The sequence below is a fragment of the Pelobates fuscus genome, chromosome 6 (assembly GCF_036172605.1).
Source record: "Pelobates fuscus isolate aPelFus1 chromosome 6, aPelFus1.pri, whole genome shotgun sequence".
NCBI lineage: Eukaryota > Metazoa > Chordata > Amphibia > Anura > Pelobatidae > Pelobates > Pelobates fuscus.
This window is the reverse complement of record NC_086322.1, coordinates 25,296,472-25,319,695: the sequence shown is the minus strand read 5'-3', so window position 1 is coordinate 25,319,695 and position 23,224 is coordinate 25,296,472. Positions and strand designations below refer to the sequence as shown.

General features: G+C 41.3%; 1 protein-coding gene across 2 annotated transcripts in view; it reads left to right on the top strand.

The window, feature by feature from the left end:
- The window catches only part of EXOC6B (exocyst complex component 6B), a 253,118-nt gene that overhangs the window by 120,492 nt on the left and 109,402 nt on the right, over positions 1-23,224 (top strand). For both annotated transcript variants that reach the window (XM_063457580.1, XM_063457579.1), the window contains exons 7-10: positions 1,128-1,295; positions 1,403-1,471; positions 13,736-13,819; positions 16,765-16,811. In XM_063457580.1, the coding sequence (XP_063313650.1) occupies positions 1,128-1,295; positions 1,403-1,471; positions 13,736-13,819; positions 16,765-16,811 (368 nt within the window). The remainder of the gene's footprint in view (positions 1-1,127; positions 1,296-1,402; positions 1,472-13,735; positions 13,820-16,764; positions 16,812-23,224) is intronic.

Genomic DNA, 23,224 nt, shown 5'->3' with positions numbered 1-23,224 from the left:
GGCAAAATATTTATTTTTTAATCACTGTTTGGTACATATGCCCCTAATGAAAACCTGCACATAATGCATTTTTTCGTTGGTAGTATATTTAAAGACAGCTTGCAAAAAGCTGTAGATCTCATCGGCAGCCTTTACCAACACCCCATTCTAACCCCATGCAGTCTTTCTGTTGTTCAATCACAGAATTCCTAATGCAGCTCAATCAAAAAGTCTTTACAAGACAGGTGCTTTAAGCAATTTCTGCCTCTTGATGTTAGCGCCAATGAGCTAACCAAACCAGGAAGTAACAGGACAGATTGATTGACATCCCGGGGGGGGTGTGACCAGGTTAATTTATCAATGTGCGATATCTGTTGAAATGTGTATTTTTTGTAAAATGAAACAAAGAGCACTTCAGCATACTAATGTGCTATAGGTGTTTTATATGTTCTTTAATCTATAAATTACAACACTTCCAGCCACTAATCCTATTACTTGCGTTGCAATGGACACGGAAGTTTTACATGTCTTTTCCTAGTATCCTTAATGGTTGTGCCACCTGTACTGACTTTTCCAATTAATACCCAAAAAAATGAAATTGCCTCTAAGTAATGTTGTTTTCAAGCTACAAGGAGTGTATCTGATGATTAAACTAAGTTCTCACATAATTATGGTATTTAATAACTTGTAGAATTATTGTCTCCTGACACCATCAAGATCTGTATAAGAGAATCGATTACGTTTACGTTTTTCCTACTTGCTATGTAATACACATCTAAACTCCATTGATTTCCTTGTTCTGGTTGCTATGTGGTTGACCAGGTGGCCAAGAGGATTTGGGAAGGTATTTATCGCATTCTTAATGTATAGCAGTGATGGAGCATTGATATCTGACTCACAGCATATCTAACGGTAAAGCATCCAGAGGTAGATGAACTGCTCACCATGGAACATACATAGCTGTTAAATGTGAGATTCTGGATAATCGTTTTTGGAGGATTCGGAGTAAAATTCTGCTTTATTATATTTAAACTGATGTGATTTTTTTTAAATGTATTTTTTAATTTTATTATACCTTAATACCACCTCTGCCCTATATAAAATATTGTCTGATACTCTCTGCTCATGACCCCTTTCCCTTTTTTCAGGCACAGCAGCAGAGAACATTGGACAACATCCTGTCTCTTCAAACCAAGTGTGGCCTTGGAAGGAAATACAAGAAGGACAAGTGTCTTAGTCCAGAGGTGAATGGCACAAGCCCCATGTCTGAGCAGGATTCAGGAATCCTCGATATCGAAGATGATGAAGATGAGGAGGTAATGCACAATCCTCAGAGCTAAAATTTAGCCCCAGTGTGTGGGTGGGGGGATGAGAATGAAAATGTGCCCGTGACATCTTTTTTTTTTTTTTTTTTTTCTTTTAGGCACCGGGCACTCAGGATTTGGTGGACTTTTCTCCGGTCTATCGCTGCTTGCATATCTACACTGTGCTGGTAAGTGGCTTCTGTAACTCCTGAATAGCAGTGCCTGGCCCCTTGCTTTATTCTCCTTGTATGAAGTCTGAAGTCCCCACATAGCTCGTACACCACAACTGATTGTAGTGATCCCCTGGGCGTGAGTCACTGAACACCAACTTTTGCAGTAAATTTAGTGCTGCCCAGTGCCCTGGTGATATGTATCCCTTTAAAGGGCTGCTGGGTTACCTGTAGTTTGAGCTGCATAGCATCTCTGTCCAGTGTCTAGATTTTTCTAAATACGTCTTCATAGTCTGGGCTTTGGATGTATTTTATTTCTCACGATATTATAAGTGGATATTTCACAATGCACCAGCTTGTTTCTGCTACGAGTCCCATGTACATTTAGAAATCAATTGCATTTGTCTTGCAATCCTGTAATTTCCATAGCGCCATCACAGCGAGCATGGAAAATCCAACTGCTTCCTGGGCATCTTATCACAATGTAACAAGGGTAGAGTAATCGACAGGAAACGCACAATCCAACAGATATTACACACAGGGACATGTAATCTGCACTGCTAAGGGCTGGGCTGTTGTTTTACATCCCAAGAACAGAACTGCTATAAAAGAAAGCTGACCCATGAGCGTTGCAGCCATCCTTCTAACATTCCACCTCCCATGATCTGTGCAAAACAACACTACAAGAGAGATGTTTAAACAGTGCTATTATTTGAAAACCAATGTAGCTTCATGGTCAGAGGCAGCAATGGTCAAGTAGTAGAAGTAGAAATTTTAGAAAAGAGCAGATGGTTTCATAGTGGAAGTTATTCACTGAAGTGAGGATTGTTGAGAATTCAAGTGAACTTCAAATTGAAGACCAGAGTATTCAGACTGGTGTCAGAGCTTGAAAATTCACTCTGCATTCCTGACAATTCTCACGTTGGTGAATAATAACCCTGAGTGTGTTCTCATCCAGGATCCCTTTTAAAAGTCTTCACCCCAATGTGCTCTTCTTCGGGTCCACCGTAGCCGTTTCTTTGCACTGGTGCTCTGGTCCAGATCGACTTTAGCCTGGGCTTTACAGTATCCACTTTGACAGTTCATGCTGCATAATGTTATTAACAGACCTGTAAAAAGGGATTACCCCAAATCTGCATAACTTTTGTTTTATTGCACAATGTGGAAGACTGCAGCATTCATCACTGATCTTCCGGCACATCGTCAGAATGATTCCATAAGGTTGCATTGATCCAAAAAGTCAATGTTTTCCTTTCCAGTCATTGCTTGCATCGTCTAATGGAATACTTGTCAAGGCAAAGCATGTGTACAGGATATATATGCCCCTACTTTTGTTGTACTTTCAGTCGAATTCAATTTTAATATAGGACTAGTTTTTCATGAAGTTTCTCCCTTTATAAAACGAAGGTGTTGGAAAGACGTGTGCTGTGAAACACCTGGCTATTTCTCTGTTTTGATCTGTGTCAGGCTGCAGTGATATCCGCTATAACTCCGTACACAAACATATTGCAAAACACACAGCACTAAGTTTGGGATTTCCCAGGCTCCTCGTGTTCCTGTGTTTTTTGAAGCCAGTGCCCCTTCTACATTAGTGATGTGAAATAAGGAAGTCTGGAATCCATGTAAAAAACATCCTTTGTTCCCCCATCCTGATATTATCAAGGTATGGGTGATGCACATATAGCTTTAGTTTATATTTGATCTGGCAAATCAAAGGCTGGCTTTCTCCGTGCCCCTTTTTTGGCCATCTGGGTCCCTGTGTATGAACGTTTAACCCTCTGAATCAGGGCAGTGTTCTTGAAGTGGAATTTCAAATATGTTGCTTAACAATGTGGCTTTTAAGGGGTAAACATCATACATTAAAACTATACCCCCCTCTCACCCCACATCTTTTTCTCTTGATATGCCTGCATTGGAGCAGGGCTTTTATTACATTGTGCCATCTACAGCTTTACAGATTAATACCTGTGTTTATTTGCAGAGATGGGGGATTTTAAGTAGCTTTGTAAAATGTAAAACTGTATTTTTGTGTGTGCACTGTTCCTTAATTTGTACTATGTGTAAATTTTGTTGTTTTTTTACGGCAGCACCACTGATGTGAAATGCATGTTCCGGGTCAGCCCCCAATTCATATATATATATATATATATACTCACATTACTCATTACTGTGAATTTCATTGTTGTGGAGCTCTGTAATACACACTGCACATTACTGTGAATTTCATTGTTGTGGAGCTCTGTAATACACACTGCCCATTACTGTGAGTTTCACTGTTGTGGAGCTCTGTAATACACACTGCCCATTACTGTGAGTTTCACTGTTGTGGAGCTCTGTAATACACACTGCACATTACTGTGAATTTCATTGTTGTGGAGCTCTGTAATACACACTGCACATTACTGTGAGTTTCATTGTTGTGGAGCTCTGTAATACACACTGCACATTACTGTGAATTTCATTGTTGTGGAGCTCTGTAATACACACTGCACATTACTGTGAGTTTCACTGTTGTGGAGCTCTGCAATACACACTGCACATTACTGTGAATTTCACTGTTGTGGAGCTCTGTAATACACACTGCACATTACTGTGAGTTTCACTGTTGTGGAGCTCTGTAATACACACTGCACATTACTGTGAATTTCATTGTTGTGGAGCTCTGTAATACACACTGCACATTACTGTGAGTTTCACTGTTGTGGAGCTCTGCAATACACACTGCACATTACTGTGAATTTCATTGTTATGGAGCTCTGTAATACACACTGCCTTACTGTGAATTTCATTGTTGTGGAGCTCTGTAATACACACTGCCTTACTGTTGATTTCATTGTTGTGGAGCTCTGTAATACACACTGCACATTACTGTGAATGTCATTGTTAGGGAGCTCTGTAATACACACTGCACATTACTGTGAGTTTCACTGTTGTGGAGCTTTGTAATACACACTGCCTATTGTTTTTGTGTAATACACAAGACACCCCTCACATGCTTGCTATTTTTATGTGATTATGCCCAACCTTACTTGTCCTATTTGTATAAAATGCAGCCCCTCTTTCTTCGTCCTTCCAGCCTCCTTTTATCTCCCCCTTACATTTTGGAGACACAGAGACTGCTAGGACCTTCCTGTTTGCATGTTTTTATCTATGTGGAACATAATGATAAAATGCTATGGAAATGGCATCCATTACTCTGGCACAGTACAAAAAAGGAACATTCAGAGGAAAGGTCACAATGCAGACTCAATCAGGGCAGGTCTAAAGTATGCAGGAGCTGAGGTCAGTGTGGGGGGATTTTAGATGTCAGTTTAACTTCAGAAAATTGGCAAGCACAAAATAGCAAGCTGATGGGTACTCCCACATGTTGTCTCTGTTTGGGATCAGGGAGAGGACAGTGCACATGTCAGCACCCGTTTTATTTGGGTAGCTAATGCTTTCGTGGTATGCTCTGCGTGGCTGCCATGCACAGCTAGGCTGTTACATTTAGTTTCATCTTCTGCGAAGCTCTTTGTCCTCCTGTCTGCCAGCAGCAGTGAAAGGGGGTCTCCCTGAGTTTACATGCAGCCCCGGCAGGTGGTTTTTAGTCTTGCCTGTTCGGTGTGATGACAGAGCGATAAGTTTACCTTCTTTTCACAGTCAGGTATGTTTAGTCTGCGTGTCACAAGCTGTTTCTTATTCTGAGATCTCTGACGGTGGGCAGGCATGTGGCACATCCCAGACTGCATTGTCGTAGGTGGGATCAATTAAAGGACATTACAACAGGTTAAGCTTTAAAAAAAAAAAAAAAAAACTTTTATTTTTATTACATACACAACTATTTAAAATTATCATGTTAAACCTTAAAGCATGAAACCATTACGTTATATAATAATTAAGTAAATCATATACGTTATTTCCATCAGATCTGCGGTTTGCTTTAATCCTCTTTCCTGGGTAACTCTTCAATAAAATAAAATACCCCTATTTCTTATCCTTATTATTGTTATTCTTTAATAACGGAATGATTGTTTTAGTTTGTTCATTTCTGGTTACGTCCTCAGTATTTTATGCTCTAGCACATATTCCTGTATACGACGCTGCCTATTACTATGTCACGGCTGTTCAATAAAGTGAATTTCAAAGTCCAGACCAAAAAAGCCGAACTGGTTACTTTGGCCCTTTGCTTTTTTGTAATTCACTAAGAATTTTGACTTAAGCGAATAACCCTGTGGCTGACCGAGCAGGTATAATGAACCGGTCGATCACACCTGGCCGCTAACCTCCTCAATACTGCATGAAGGGGTGACAGACGTTCCTGTTTATATCAGTCTGGGCTACGAATGAAGATTCTTCTAGCAAGTGCAGGGCCTGCTAGTGGCACTCAAACCGTTAACATTTGCCTTCTATGTACTGGTTTATAAAAAGCTAAATGTACATTTTCTAATATTTTGTTCATTAATAAACAAAAAGTTAAAAAAAAAAAAAAAAAAAAAAAGTGTTTATCCTGCTGGTAAATTGCTATGTAGGTTTATCCAGAGCAAGATGCCGTCATATTCCAGTGTGACTAGTGGAGGCTTGTTTGGTTTGCCGTCAGTCATGCTGATTATTGCTAGGGCAGCCGCAGGTGAAGCTATTGCCACTATTTTACTTGATGGCTGAGTAAAATGTAAGTGAAAGTGGAACACTGTGTGCTGAGGAATTATTCTGCTGCAATTCCATGCAGTACCACACACACCCTGAAATAAAGGGGGAGGTAAAGTCCCCCAGGGTGATCACCTGTAAGTGGAAACCATGTGAATCTCCACCCAACTCTTGGCCAGCGAGAAGTAACATGCAGAATTTAATATCACTTCCTCTTACTGTTTCTTTAAAACAAGCATTATATTTAAGAAATTAATAAATTTTGTTTAGGGCAAAAACACTTTTCAAAAGATGCCATTTTATCCTGAACAGTGCACCTCCATGCTTCTTACCCATAACCACTTTGCATTGTTAACTTTTGCCCACAACACTCTGCTGCTTTACCACCTGTTACCCACAATAACCTGCACCATTACCGCCTGTCACCCACAACACCCTGCACCATTACCGCCTGTTACCCACAACACCCTGCACCATTACCGCCTGTTACCCACAACACCCTGCACCATTACCGCCTGTTACCCACAACACCCTGCACCATTACCGCCTGTTACGCACAACACCCTGCACCATTACCGCCTGTTACCCACAACACCCTGCACCATTACCGCCTGTTACCCACAACACCCTGCACCATTACCGCCTGTTACCCACAACACCCTGCACCATTACCGCCTGTTACCCACAATACCGTGCACCATTACCGCCTGTTACGCACAACACCCTGCACCATTACCGCCTGTTACCCACAATAACCTGCACCATTACCGCCTGTTACCCACAACACCCTGCACCATTACCGCCTGTTACGCACAACACCCTGCACCATTACCGCCTGTTACGCACAACACCCTGCACCATTACCGCCTGTTACCCACAACACCCTGCACCATTACCGCCTGTTACCCACAACACCCTGCACCATTACCGCCTGTTACCCACAACACCCTGCACCATTACCGCCTGTTACCCACAACACCCTGCACCATTACCGCCTGTTACGCACAACACCCTGCACCATTACCGCCTGTTACGCACAACACCCTGCACCATTACCGCCTGTTACCCACAATAACCTGCACCATTACCGCCTGTAACCCACAATACCCTGCACCATTACCGACTGTTACCCACATAACCCTGGACCATTACCGCCTGTTACCCACAATACCCTGGACCATTACCGCCTGTTACCCACAAACTCTGCACCATTACCGCCTGTTACCCACAAACCCTGCACCATTGCCGCCTGTTACCCACAATACCCTGCACCATTACCGTCTGTTACCCACAATACCCTGCACCATTACCGCCTGTTACCCAAATACCCTGCACCATTACCGCCTGTTACCCACAACACCCTGCACCATTACCGCCTGTTACCCACAACACCCTGCACCATTACCGCCTGTTACCCACAACACCCTGCACCATTACCGCCTGTTACCCACAACACCCTGCACCATTACCGCCTGTTACCCACAACACCCTGCACCATTACTGCCTGTTACCCACAACACCCTGCACCATTACCGCCTGTTACCCACAACACCCTGCACCATCACCACTTCTTTCCTTTAATTCTCTGCTGCATTGCTGCCTCACACCCATAAAACCCTGTTGATTTACATTCTTCCACCCATAAAATCCTGCTGCATTGCCTCTTCATGCAGAATGCATCGAAGAATGCTTTCAGGGCCAAATATTTGTAACAAGTGTTGTCATTGGTTTTGTTGTTTGAATTATGTACTCATTGTTCGCCGAGCACGTTGTATAGAATTACTGTAATTGCTAGAACGTAGGCTCACAGTTTGGATCCTGTGTCTGTATTCTGTATAATATAATATAAATGTTCTGTTTTAATAAATTTTAAAGCTCTCTGGATAAGAGCAATACGTAAGAAGTAGGGACAATTTATTACATGTCCATTGAATATCACAGTTTATCCAATCTATGAAACCGGCTTTTGTTCATTGTAACACAGAAAGCAAGATGGATGCAGATGCTGTGGTTTGCTGCTTTGGGTCCTGCTGTACAGACCCACTAGTGACCTGAAGATAAGGTCTGTGTTGAGCGATTGGCCAGATCCTGTTTTCGGCTAGAGGAAATTGCCTCTTTTGTTTTCTCTAGGAAGCATGAGGGCAGCCACCCTGCATCCCTCACAAATAGCACTAATAATAATCAGAACTGCTGCTTCCGAACCCAGGATAAAAAGCCTCCTTTAGCATAAACATTACAGTATTTATTATTCTTTGTTCCCCCCTCATGTAATCGACCCTGAGGTCACCTCAATCTTTATGGCCGAGACACTAATATATTCCCAAAGGAATGATTAGAAAAACCTAGCTCCTATCTCGCAGGCTTATCAGCGGGGCAGGAGTTCAAGTATTGTACGAGAGCGGGTCAGCTCCCGGTCAGACTCCAGCACAGCGGCCTAGGCACCTGTAAGTAAGACGGGGGCTGTACATTATCACAGTCGGCCTCAGACTTTTCCAGGAAACACTGAACTTTCTCAGGAAGGTTAGCAAGTGAAAGAGGAGGTCAGACTGGGGTTAATGGCCTACTTTCTGAACTTGAAAAAGCCGTAGAGAGGCAGCCCAGCAGCAGGTGTGCAGCACCTCTGGTCACATTTCCGAGCACTGGCTTTGATCTGACGATGAACAGAGGATACGTTCCCCTGTGCGACCGATGTCCTCTCCGTGATCTCTTAATGCATGTCTCAAAGCATCAAACTCCAGCATGTTTTGTGTGTAAGACGGTAAGGCAAAGCGATAAGGCCACACATAAGTTGCATTTTTAGCGTAAACACCTTGGCTCGGCTCTTACTTTGCTATATATGTAGTTCTACGTGTTGGTTTGTACTGCAGGAAGACTCGAGAAAACTTACTGCAGTTTCCACACTTGTAAGCATGAGCTTTGATTGACAGGTAAAGTGAATTGCCATTTCTAACGCAAGCTGCTGTATTCTTCACATTGTAATCTGTGAGCAGAGAGAGGAGACTCTATGTCCCCCAGTCCTGTTTGCAGTGAGCAGAATGGCACCCAGCCGCTGTCCGAGGTGCTGACAGTAAATTAATGCTATCCAGGCTGTCTGGAAAATACCCTGGAATCCTGAATCGGGATACATAGCACCCAGGAAACATGAGAACAATGGAGGCCAGGCACTGGTATTAACAATATTCCTGGGAAGTGTCTAGCTAGTAAAATAACCTGTGTTTTATCACACTCCCTGGAACACATAATGCAGGCGAAACAGAGCTAACAGTTTGATATCAGGTTTATAGCTACAAGCACGCTTATTGATGGTCAGCCAGGCTGATTCTGCATGGACGTGCTTTCCCATATCTTAATATTATCAGTATTCTTATTAATAAAGTGCCAACATATTGCAAAGCGCTGAACAATTTTATAAAGGGGATAAATCAACAAATCGGAGAGAAACTTTTACATATAATCACAGAGACAAGAGGATAATTAGGACCCTGCTCAAACAAGCGTACAATCTTATCAATTAAGCCATTTTATTTCCCATGTAAATTAAACGGCATTTTATCTCCAGTAAGTTCTGCCATACAACATCTCTATAGTTTACAACTTATATGGGCTGTCAGGAGGAAAGGTATAGGGATACAGGGGCTGTCAGGAGGCAGTGTATAGGGGTACAGGGGATGTCAGGAGGCAAGGTATAGGGGCTGTCAGGAGGCAGTGTATAGGGGTACAGGGGATGTCAGGAGGCAAGGTATAGGGGCTGTCAGGAGGCAGTGTATAGGGGTACAGGGGATGTCAGGAGACAAGGTATAGGGGCTGTCAGGAGGCAGTGTATAGGGGTACAGGGGATGTCAGGAGACAAGGTATAGGGGCTGTCAGGAGGCAGTGTATAGGGGTACAGGGGATGTCAGGAGGCAAGGTATAGGGGCTGTCAGGAGGCAGTGTATAGGGGTACAGGGGATGTCAGGAGACAAGGTATAGGGGCTGTCAGGAGGCAGTGTATAGGGGTACAGGGGATGTCAGGAGGCAAGGTATAGGGGCTGTCAGGAGGCAGTGTATAGGGGTACAGGGGATGTCAGGAGACAAGGTATAGGGGCTGTCAGGAGGCAGTGTATAGGGGTACAGGGGATGTCAGGAGACAAGGTATAGGGGCTGTCAGGAGGCAGTGTATAGGGGTACAGGGGATGTCAGGAGACAAGGTGTAGGGATACAGGGACTGTCAGGCAGTGTAAAGGGGTACAGAGCTGTCAGGAGGTAGTGTATATGAGTACAGGGGCTGAGATTAAGCAATGTATACGGGTACAGGGGCTGTCATGTAGCAGTGTATAGGGGTACAGGGGCTGTCATGTAGCAGTGTATAGGGGTACAGGGCCTGTCAGGAGGCAGTGTATAAGGGTACAGGGGCTGTCAGCAGGCAGTGTATAAGGGTACAGGGGCTGTCAGCAGGCAGTGTATAGGAGTACAGGGGCTGTCATGAAGCAGTGTATAGGGGTACAGGGCCTGTCAAGAGACAATGTATAAGTCTGAATAAAGGGTGTTTTTTACTGAAAGTGTTAATGTGACCAATACAGGGCTTTATTTGGGGTAAAGCAGCGTTTTAACTTGACTTACTGGAAAACTGAAGCCAAGATGATGTGTTATAAGCACTTTCAATTGTATTCAACATCAGTACCTGAGCCCTTAACCGGATGACTCCTGTGGAGCTGGAGCAGCATACTGAGTTCTCATTGAGCTAATGCTGTCACTTCTATCTGGCCATCTCCTGCCCTTGATGTCTGCTGCTCTTAGATTGTTGTAAACACTGGTCTGAGATCATAGGGGCCAGGCTGGGGTGAGATACTTTGTGCTTCAGCTTGATAAGGGCACAGGAAAAAAACATTAGTAGGATAGTGGTCTGTGATAACTACTGGCTGCTACGTGCTAATGGCCCTGCTACTGTTCACGGTCTCCTGAGGCCACAGGGTGAACTGCTTATGTAGTCCTATTAAGGCTTTGGTGACCTGGTGACCCTCAAGGTATCCCTGAACAGATTCTATTTCACACGCTCTTAACTCTGCACACTGGGGTCTCTGGAGAGGGTTAATGGCTCGTAGAATGTGGTGCCTTTAATCCTGCTTAATTGTTAACTCATTCATTGCCGGAATATCTTGTTAATGGCCCACAACCAATTTGGGCTTGCTTTGTGCATACACCCCTAGGCAGGTAAAATTTGTAAAGAAAAAAAATATGGGGTTTGTTTCCTAAACCAGGAATTGGGAGAAATTGACGAGGTAATTGCAAATCTGAATTCAAAATTCTTAAATTGAAAAAATCTGCAACTCAATTATTTTTCTGTTTTAGCCATTTTGACCTATAATATTGTAAGTCTCTTTTACCAAATAATTTCTAGTTTAATGAATTATCCCAATTGTTTTATCCAATAGTCACGAGAACGTAAGAGGCTAGTCCAATTAACACATGTGTAGATTATCCATATTTGTTGATATTTTTGTGACGGAATTGTACAATGTCCGTCTCAGTCACATACATACAATAATAAATAGATTTTGATATGTTTGTAATACTTTGATTCTTTCTAAAGTATTTCTGTTCATGAGGTGATGGAGTTTCCTTGTTTTTTATTGAGAATTGTCTTCTTAGCAAGCTATAACTATTGTATTATTAATTATAATGTAATTAATTTAAACCATAATCAGTTGTTTAAAACATTGAGGAATAGTTGGCAACGCTGTGGATGGTTAAAGGAGGTTTTGGCCAAGTTAAGGATGTTTCGGATAGAGGAACAGTTGGCCAAACTGGGGATGTTGGGATAGAGGAACTGTTCATCCGGCTGGGGATGTTTGGATAGAAAAACTGTTGGCCTGGTTAGAGATGTTTGGATAGAGGAATTGTTGGCCAAACTGGGGATGTTTGAATAGAGGAACAGTTGGACAAACTGGAGATGTTGGGATAGAAGTACTGTTGGCCCAGCTGGGGATGTTTGGATAGAGGAACCTTTGGCCAAGCTCTGGGTGTTTGGATAGAGGAACTGTTGGCCCATCTGGTAAAGGTGGAATAAAGGAATAGGGAATTATTGCTGTTGTGAAAATTGATTGAACAGTGAAACTATTGGCCTGGCTGGGAACGTGAATACTGGAGCTGTTGACGCACTGAGAAGGAGTGAATAGTGGAGTTATTGGCAGGCCTGGGAAAGATTAATAAGGGACTGTTGAAAACACTAAAGGTTGACCCTGGTGAGTTAGGTGGAATTTATGATTAAGAAATGTAATACATCCAGCATATGAATGGCTAAATAAATAAAACCAATGATACAGCATTTCTCCATCATTGATAAGTTTAAAGGTGTACAGACTTGTGTGATAGAAGAAATAGATCATTTTTCTGGAGGTATGACTTATGCATTGATGACTCCCTTGTTGAAGCATGCTACCCTAAGGGAACATTGAAATACGCCTGGTTTCCCGTTACTGATGGGATATTGATCATTTGCTGGAACAATGTGCCCTGCCCAGAGCACTATACATTTTGTAACCGTGTTCTATAAATGGCTCACCTGGAAATCAACACATTTAACAATTTCCCTGCCTGACAGCTCTCATATTGCTTAGGCTGTTGTATCACTTATTTCAAGCAAACTTTCCCTGTAAAACTGAAATATTATAGTGGCGGACCTGGTATCAGTCCCTGTGGTTTCCCGAACTCATATTTCCATTTCCCCGAACAATCCCCTTTTCCACTGTTCTTGAACCGAACAGAACTTGTGTGGTCCCCCTCTTTATTGGCTCAGAACACAGACCACCCCTGGTTGTTAACCGCAATTTAAAAGGATTAACTCAAGTGCTTTCTCGGGATGGCTGCCGTTCGTATAACCGAACGCACGTGGTCCTGTACATGGCGGCCATTTTGTCTCCCGAACACAGGCGGCGGTACTTGGTCGTCAAGCGCATGGAACTCTTTTCGGCTATACGCGCTCGCGAACCCAGGCAAGGATGGTACCGCTACCCGTACACTTTCCACGTTTCGGAGATATGAACTAAAGGCTGGGGGGAGCATTTGCTACTTAGTAGCCAGGAGGAGCGTTTGGGGCATCACATCGTGGCCGATCGGTCAAAACTTCTCCCGAATGGCGATTTTGTTTCAGGGAACCGATCTGAGTGCTTTTTGGATATGTTGGGCGCTCAGACCAGGGCTATTCGGAGATATCGGACTTGTAGACTTCCTGTATTATTTTCTTATGTTTCTGGGGTGATTTACAATATTGTATGTATTTCCTGTAACTGACGGATAATTGAGTTATCCAGATTAGAGCTCAATTATTTCTCAGTCCCAGAGACTCTTGGGGGGAAAAAACTGTAATGTTATTTGTGGAGATCCCATGCTAGGGGCCGTGCATAAAAAGCCGTGTGGCCGAATAAATTTCAATTGACTTCCGGAACTTGTGTCGCCCAGTTACTGGGGGAATGGGCTATAACCACTGAACAGCATTTCTTTCCAGCTCCAGAAGATAACAGGGGAGATCTTTTTATGTATTTTAGGATTGCAGCTCTGCTACAATTATATTTTATAACATGATCACTGCACACATTTTCTCCCCCTCCAGAATGACCTAAACGTTTACTATTTTACAAGTATATCATTTTTATTATAGTGGCCTTCTGTGTTCTCTTTTAGGGCTCACGAGAGGTCTTTGAGAATTATTACAGGAAACAGAGAAGAAAGCAAGCCAGGCTGGTCTTACAACCATCATCCAACATGGTAAGTAGTGGCTACCTGTCTGGCAAGCACTATGTGTTATCTTCCTATCAGAGTACCCAGGGATGTATTTACCACAAGGCAAACAAGGCATTTGCCTAGGGCGGCACTTTCAGGGGGGGAGCCAAAAAACGTCACCCAATCTCCCAGACAAATGCCTTGTTTGCTTCATGTTCTGGGGCTGTCCACCTTACTGTGAGTGAGTGTAGCTGTCAGTGTGTGTCTGTGAGTAAGTGTAAGTGTGTGTCTTTCAGTGAGAATGGGTGTGCCTGTGAGTGTGTTTCAGTGTGTGTATGTAATTTTATGTGTATCTGAGAGTGTGTGTCTGTCAGTGAAAGTGTGTGTTGGTTAAACAGTGTGTGCCAATGACTGTATGTGTGTGCCAATGACTGTATCTGTCAGTGAGTGTATATCAGTGCATGTATCAATGAGGCCATGTGTCTGTCAGTCAAAAAAGTGGCCTTGGCACGAATTGGGGGGGCAAATTTAGATTTTGGGGGTGCCAGAATTTAGTCGTGCCTAGGGCAGCACAAATCCAAAATACACCACTGAGAGTACCACATGGTGGCTAGATAGACTCCCCTTAAGCACACACATTGTAGCTGCTACTGTCCTTGGCTCACATTCTACAATCCACCTCAATTAAGCTTTCAATAACAAAATAACAAATTCATGCTAAGTGAAGCTAATCCCATTCTCACTGATGTGACATTGTCCTATGATGAATTGATACCTTATTTCTTTATCACTCTTGACTACCGAATTCCCTTAAACGGGAACTGTCACTACTCTGGAGTTTAACATTGAAAATCTCCTATACTTGTATTAACCTTTTTTTTTTTTCTCTTCTCTAGAGATGCCCTCTTTTTATATATTATGTTACATTAATATCCAAGAGTAATTATTCATTACCTTCAGCCAGGGCAAACAGTGCAAATGAAAAATAGAAACATAATGGGTTATGTGTAAAAGGTGTCTTTTCTAAAAAAGGGGAGCAGTCACTATATGCAATGTCATCTTGTTCCACAGCTTTCCATGGTGGCTCCCCCCCATAAGCACAAAACACTTGAAATAATACAATATCTTGATAGATATAATGATTGACAGGGAGATAAGATGGAGTCGCACAGTTACAGGCTAAAGAAGTGTAGATTTCAATATTTAATTGTATTTTCATACCTCGCAAATACATATTTGCTGAACATAGTGATAAGAAAACATAATAGTACAAATCCAAGTGACTGTTTTCCTTTAAAGGGACACTATAGTCACCAAAACAACTTTAGCTTAATGAAGCAGATGTGGTGCATAGATCATGCCCCTGCAGTCCAGCTGCCATTTAGGAGTTAAATCACTTTGTTTATACAGCCTAGTCACACCTCCCTGCATGTGACTTAAACAGCCTTCCTAAACACTTCCTGTATAGTCATCTAATGTTAACACTACCAGTATTCAAAATTAATTTAGAATGTATTATCTCCTGCTCTGTTAATAGCCTTCTAGACCTTGCAAGAGTATCATGTATGTAAATAGAGTTCAGTTTACAGAGCATGTGATAGTTACATCTGATTAAAAGTTAAATATTTTTTTTCACGCAGTCTGCGTGAGTCACAGCCAGGGGAGGTGTGGCCCGGGCTGCATAAACAGAAACAAAAGTCATTTAACTCCTAAATGGCAGAGAATTAAGCAGTGAGACTGCAAGAGCATGATCTATACATCAGAACTGCTTCATTAAGCTAAAGTTACTTTGGTGACCAAAGAGTTCCTTTAAGTTCCTTTTTTGTTTGTTTTTATAAGTTAATGTATATGTTATTGTTTGTTAATATCAGTCATAATGGTTCGTCTGTCCATATCTACCCACTTGCTCAATTTTTCATACTGAAAAATATATCATCTCCCGAATTCTCATACTTTATCAACCATCATTCTTAAAATTACTTTTAATTTTTATTTTTCTCATGCGTTTCTGTATTTTTATTATGTTTTATGCGGTATATTTTCCATTTCGAGGTTATCTACTAAATTTATATACATTTTTTTCTTTCCTCCCTTAAGAGTGCTCCTTTAACTGTGTATTGTTATTGACCATTCTTCTCCCTTCATAGCCAGTCTGGTATTTCATTGTGATAATTCATAAATGTGACAAAGTTACTCTGTTTTATTCCAATGGCCTTCACAATCCTGACTTGCTGACACAGTAGAGCACCTTTGGAATGAAATGATATTTTAGATTGTGTGGCAGGAAAAAACCTGCGTAAATTGCGTGATGACATATCTCCTGGAAATGATGTCAATATCTACCCACAATGATTTCAGTTACACAGTGGGTATACATAACAGAAAGAAGTAGATATGCAAGGCTTACATGGGCATAAGTAATTGAAATCACTATGTGGTTCAGTCCAGGCACAGCCAAAGCACACATTACAAATGAGGATGAGAGAGAGTTTCTCAAAGTGTCAGTAAATAAACTGCACCTTTTTGGGATTTTTTTTTTTTTCACCAATTCTGATGTTCTTTTCCACTATTCATTACTTTTGCAATTTTGCCGTCTTCCTTCAAATTGCGTTTCATAACATTCTGTTTTTTGGCGTTTTCTATTTGGCGCTAAATAATTCCGTGTGGATTTCTATAAATAATTCTATTTTCCAGCTCTCACAAATAAGGTTTTTATAAATTATAGACAAATAAGTCAACATAATATTAAAAAGTCCTGAGGAGTGGCGGTTCCCCTTACAATATTCACTAATAAGGTGAATTGCAAAGCTTAGTGTCTAGTAGCCATTCTGATTTTAATTCTCTATAATTCAGTGTTAAGTGTATTATTATTATTGCCATTTATATAGCGCCAACAGATTCTGTAGCGCTTTACAATGTATAAACCCCCATGTGTTTTTGAAAGAAAACCTCTTGTATAACAGAGTATAACCATCTCTATTTCTCTTTAGCATGAAACGTTAGATGGATACAGAAAGTATTTCCATCAGATAGTTGGGTAAGTAAAGCTGTTGGGTCTGTCCTGCTATCGTAATATTACTGAAAATGCAAATGTAAGTATTCTTATGCTAAATACTCCTCTATATGTCTATATACACTGTACCACTAATCCAATCCACACTATAAATATTTATATATTGTAGATTGAATTAGCCGTATTAGTCCAGTAGGCAAGATGCCAAAATCCCAGAGTATTGCAGTATGCAATGATACCTTTTTTTATTGGACTAACATAATATTTCAAAGACAAGCTTTCGAGAGTTTTCCTCTCTTCTTCAGGTCTGAAGCAATACAAATCAATCAGAAAGAGTTTAACACTTAAAACAACTGATGTTAGAGAAGGGGAGGGAGTGGGGAGTGAGTGGGGTGCCATAAATAGCAGATGATGTGCCTGTAAGTGAAAGGTGCAGGTTGGCTGAGAAGAGCCAGAAAAAGTAAATAAACAAAGAAGAGTCAATAAGCTAGTTAAAAAGAAAAAAGAGAAAAAACAAGAAAACAGCAGAGCAGGGCATGCAAGTATATAGCTGCATTTGTGTATGTATATACATTGATCCTGTGGCGGTACCAGCCTTGCCACTGGGCATTGGAGAAGACTGATTGCCAGCCTCCTGCCATGTGACTATGGCCCCTGGGATGTATTGCCTGCTCTCCTGTACTGCTGAGGATTGCTACCATCTAGGTGGATTTGGCTATGGAGCTTGTGTAGTGCCCTCTGTTGGTAGCAACAGTAATATGCACTACCTGAATAGCAAGACTGGTAATTTGCATATTCGGGTAGATTTGCATATCGCTAATTCTGCATGCAGGAGAGACATTTGTGTTAATTATGGTCTTCCCCACCTATTTATAAATATGTAATTATGTTATAATAAGTCACTGAATGTTGCCTGCTATGATTTGACTGTTTGTAATTTTATTGAGTTTTCACAGCAATGTTAATGTTAAGACCAAATGGGCTAGTCCCAAGTAAAATAAAGTTTGAGTTAGTTCTATTTCACCCTCAATTTGGAGTCCTGTCTCTTATTGGGGGAATCTGCTACAAGGGATTGCTATGCTCTGCATATTCCCTTGCTATAATCACTCCAAAGCTCTTTTAAGAGCTCGTTCCTGCTTCGCTCTGGAAGGAAGAGAGGTTCGTCCTGCGGTCGTTGTGGTGTCGGCTAGAGTGCTTGGAATCCTCAAGAAGCGCTAGGAGCATCCATCAACGGAGGTACCCAGTCGGGGTGCCAGGCGATCCGTTACAGATCCAATAAAGGTTAAACGAGAATACTGAAAAATAACTATGTAAGACATTAAAGGATCACTATAGTGTCAGGAAAACAAAGCGGTTCCTGACACTATAGTGCCCTCAAGGTCCCCCTGCCGTGGCGCTAAAGAGGTTAAAAACCCTTCAGGTTCTTACCTTAATCCAGCCCGGCGCTGGTGACCTCTCCTCCCCCTCCGACGTGAGCTCCCAAAAAACTGTCCATAGGGAAGCATTTCTCAATGCTTTCCTATGGTCGCTCTGCGCGATGGATGCGAAATTCGCATCCAGCATTGCAGATGCGCCTCTAGAAGACAGTCACTAGAGGTTGGATTAACCCCTAATGTAAACATAGCTTCTCTGAAACTGCTATGTTTACATCTGCAGGGTTAAAACCTGAGGGACCTGGCACCCAGACCACTTCATTGAGCTGAAGTGGTCTGGGTGACTATAGTGTCCCTTTAAGATGTGTGCTTATAAAAGGTTTTGGTAGTGTGTAAGAAAGCCATTGTCTACATTAAGTCCTTAATATCGGGTGTTGAAATGTCTGATCATTTTCATCTCAAATGTCTTTCTTTCATGAGAGGCTTTGAAATTCCCTTTAAGAACTTTAATCCCGAGGTTTTGGATGGAGTGACCAGTCTGGGTGAAGTGATGACCAACAGGGGTACAATATCCGTTTTCCTTGTCGTTCTTTATTGAGTGTCTGTGTAGGTTCATTCTGAGATGCTGCTTAAGGCCAGTTTCTCTAATGTAGCAACCTTTGTCGCACACTGTACACTGTATCATGTACACCACATTCGCAGATGTGCATGAATATGATCCCTTAATGTTGTGTGATTTGTTATTGTCTGGCTGTGTTATTTCCACATATATGTTGACACAGTTTGCAGAGTGATTTGTTGCATCGTACAGTGCCATTCTGTGTGAGCTCCTGTTCTGTGGTCAATTTTCTGCAGGCCAATCTCTGTCTCAGGTTAGGCGGTTGTTTGAATGCTAGTATTGGGGGGGTTTAGGAAATATTTTTTGAGTGTGGGGTCCTCTGAAATTGATCAGTATGACCAGAGGAAGAGAGGAAAACTCTTGAAAGCTTGTCTTTTAAATATTATGTTAGTCCGACAAAGGTATCATTGCATACTGCAATACTCTGGTATTCTGGCATTACGGTATTTATATATTACTAGACATAGATATAGATACATAATCTCCAATTGAAGTCAGCTTGGGACTCCACCAAAATGTAAAAATAAAATATTACTTACCTGGGTGCAGAAGCCCATGTTGGAATATGTATCAAACAAAAAATCAGGATGAATTTATTGAATTATCAAATAATGATCATTACTGTGTACAAATAAAATCAACGTTTCGACCCCTAAGGGTTGATTATTTAATTCTTCATTAAATTCACCATCTATCTTTATTCAAAGACCTGTTAGTGCACCCTCATTTTTTGTGTACATATATTTATTTATTTTGTCTGCACATGTTTGTTTTGTTTCTGATGTAACAGAGTTAAAACAATGTTTGCAGCAGATTATGTGAATCTTAGCACAATATAGCAAATATAACCAGCCCTTCTGTAGCACTTTTTAGAATTTAATCCCAATTTTCAGTTCCTCCTGATGTTGCATAGAGACTAGATACATCCTATACCGCTAGAAGTTTCTACGCTTGGATTGTTTCAAAGTGATATGACTGGGCTGAGTAAAAGAAATGCAGTGTTTAACTGCCTTCATCAGACACTCCAAACACACTTTAGCTTTGTAAAGTGCTTTGTGCGTGAAGAATTTCATAAATCAACCTTGTTACACCCCCTGGCTGTCAGTCAGACCGCTGGTCCTGTTATTTCCTGGTTATTTAGCTCAGTGGAGATAAACTTCAAAGGCTGACAATTGCTTTGCCTGGCAAAGACTTTCCAGCTACAATTGGGAGCCTGTGATTGGACAGCCACAGAAATTCTGGGCGGGGTTAGAAGTGTAGGGCTTGCAAAGGCTGCAGGCAAGAGATCTACTGCTTTCTGCAAGGTATTTTAGATGTGACCCCAATGGAAAAAGGCTGCGATAAAATGGAGGTATATCTATTAAATTGCTAAAAAATAAATCAAATTCAATGAAAGTGTTCCTTTAAGATGCTATACGCCAACTAAAGCGAGTTAAATTAGTACAGACAAAAGTACAGACCTTTTGACAAACCGCTGAATACAGTTGCATTTTATTGAGCAGTATGATGGTCCAATTAAATGCCATAATGATAGTCACTTTTAATGTTGTATGCTCGAGTGACTCTTGTAAACAGCTTTTCCGTAAGGTAATAGTAATAATAGTGTAACAAATTAACTGTAATATTCCCTTACTCCATTGTATTAGCCACACATAATTTGAAAAGAAGCAGACCTTTTTTTTTTCCTTAAAAAATCAATATCATTAATGTTGGCATCCTACGACTCGCTGAACATCATGGGAAAGGTAGTTCAGAACAATCTGAAGTGCTGCTCGCTAAGCATCATGGGATAGGTAGTTCAGAACAATCTGAAGTGCTACTCGCTAAGCATCATGGGATAGGTAGTTCAGAACAATCTGGAGTGCTACAGTTAGTCATTGCTAATAAATATGTATGTGTTTACAGTGCATTCAGAAAGTGTTCAGAACCCTTCATCGTTTTCACATACTGGCGTCTCCTCATGCCTCTCCCCTTGGAACAAAACCCTCCATTTGCAGAATATTCCAATGACGTTGATACTTGCTTAATTCTAGATTTTGGCAATTTGTGATCTAAATGATTCCTTTGCAGAGCCAAGACATTTGTGAAAGTATCTATTTGACATATTTATTTAAAGACAGATGTAACCAGCAACCCAACACTTAAGGGGTCCAGCATCCCATATGTACTTGTAATCCTGAATTTTAGGGTATATTCATCAAATATGGCATCACAATCTCCTCTGCCCACTACAACTTGCTAGGTTTTGCGCGTTAATGCCTGTTAATCTGTGGTAATGGTTAAATGATGTTGTTGTTCATGTAGCACTTACTGTGAATTTGTAGATTCCCCTTTAACCTTTAAGCATCATTAAGATTTTGGTTAAGCACTGATCATGCATATTTTAAACAGTAGGCGTACAATTCTCATCACATTCAAGTACCATGAAGCGTTAGGCGTTGTTTATTTTTCCTGTCAATTGAATCTCTGCTATTTCCCTTATCAGCCAAGGTGTATTTTTTCAAATAGCAGATATGCACGTCACATGCGCCTATTGTTATTGCAGGGCATTTACAGCTAATTAATTAATTCTGACATTTATCATATGACCAGACCATCTTAACACTCTGCTATAGTTCATTCAAAGGACCCTTTTAATGCAAGCAGCGATGAGCTTCCGCTTAATAGGTTTTTAATGTTCTGGTTCATGAATGGGTTAACCTGAGTAGTTATCCATTAAATGCCTAGTTAGCCGGGATCTCTGCTAATGAATAGAAGCAGCAGAGGGGGACATTCTTCATTCTTTCTCGTAGAGGAAACTGTAGCATCCTTAGCCCATCTGTCAGCATGATTAATGGCTGGCTGACGGGAGCCATGCTGTGATAGCTTCACCGTGCTCCTTACCACAGACCTTGAGTCTGGTCAGCCAGTGATTTTACCATAGTTGTTTTTGTCAGATACAAAACTAGTGAATAATTCGGATTTTATGAGTAGTTCGTATAATTGGTCGCATTGCTCAATCTTTTCCTAAACAAACCTCACTAGCGATGGGTTCTTCTATTCAATACCCCCAAATTGATTGTTATTCCAGCAAGCACCCCTCGTGGGGTCTCCTTCTAATTCCTATTAGTTAATGACATACAGATGGTGATGTATCTCCTGGCATTATTAAAGTAGTCACATTTTGATAAGTCCTGTCCTCATGTAGTTACCCTTTAAAAATAATCTAATCATATTTTTTGGGAGAACATGTCTTTTTGGTCCATGATCCATTACTGTGAAGATTTTTAAGCTTGGTATCAGTTTTCATATTGAGGAATTTCCCACTGGCTCAGTATAGGTCTGTTGGCTTAATTCCGAATTTGCGATGGCCAATTTAGTCACTTAGATTTGGTGTAATACAACTGACGATATACTTTTCAATGTATTCATTATCAACTAGATTGGAAATGCACAGAACAAATGGGTCCCTGGTATTCAAATTATATTGTTATATATTTATATATTGTAGCAATCAGATTTGTTTGAAAATAGCTCCAACTAAATTGCAAATTGCAAAAACAGCTGTCAAATGTTCCAGCTATTGGTAAGAAAATGCCTATTAAGTGAGAGTAAGGTATTTTTTGGGGGGGGGAGTGGTCATTTAGGGAAGGGTTTATTAAAAGGTAAGGGAGGTTGGAGTTTGCGTTGGGGTTATGGGTGCAATTCCCCTGGTAGGCATCAAGGGAGTTGGATCAAACCATTGAAAGGCATTTGCATGCAATTCAGCGGTTAGTGAATAGCTGAAATAGCAGACTTACAAAGAGATTTGGATGTTCTAAAAAGCTAACTGAATGGTAGCTGAACTGAAAATAAAAATAAAACCTAATGCCTTCTTTTATTAGTTTAACCCACTTACATGGGAAATCCTTCCTCCTGCTCTCTGCACTGCAAAGTTAACTAGATCCTGGGCACCTTGCAATTTGCAGGACATAAATGATCTACTGCTAATGTCTTGGTGCCAGACACCACAGGACAAGTTCAGAGGTCTTGTGGAGTCCATGCTTCAATTCATCAAAGCTGTTTTGGCAGCACAAGGGGGGCCTGCGCTATATTAGGCAGGTGCTTTAATGTTGTGGCTGATCATCAGTGTCTCTTCAACTTTATAATTCAAGCTATGCTTGTGGTGGTAATCCCTGTATTGACATCTTGGTCCTTTTTTACATCTCTTTTACCAACTATGATAGTCACCAGGACAACTACAGCTTATTGAATTTGTTCTGAGTCATTCCATTCAGGCTTTTTGCTAAACTCTGTCTTTTCAGAGAAAATGCAGTGTTTACATTACAGCCTAGGGATACCTCCACTGGCCACTCTTTAGATGGCTGCTAGATGTGTTTCCTGGGGCAGTGCTTTACACTGTTCAGTAATGCCATCCATGCATGCAGACACTCTACTTTCCTCATAGAGATGCATTGATTTAATTA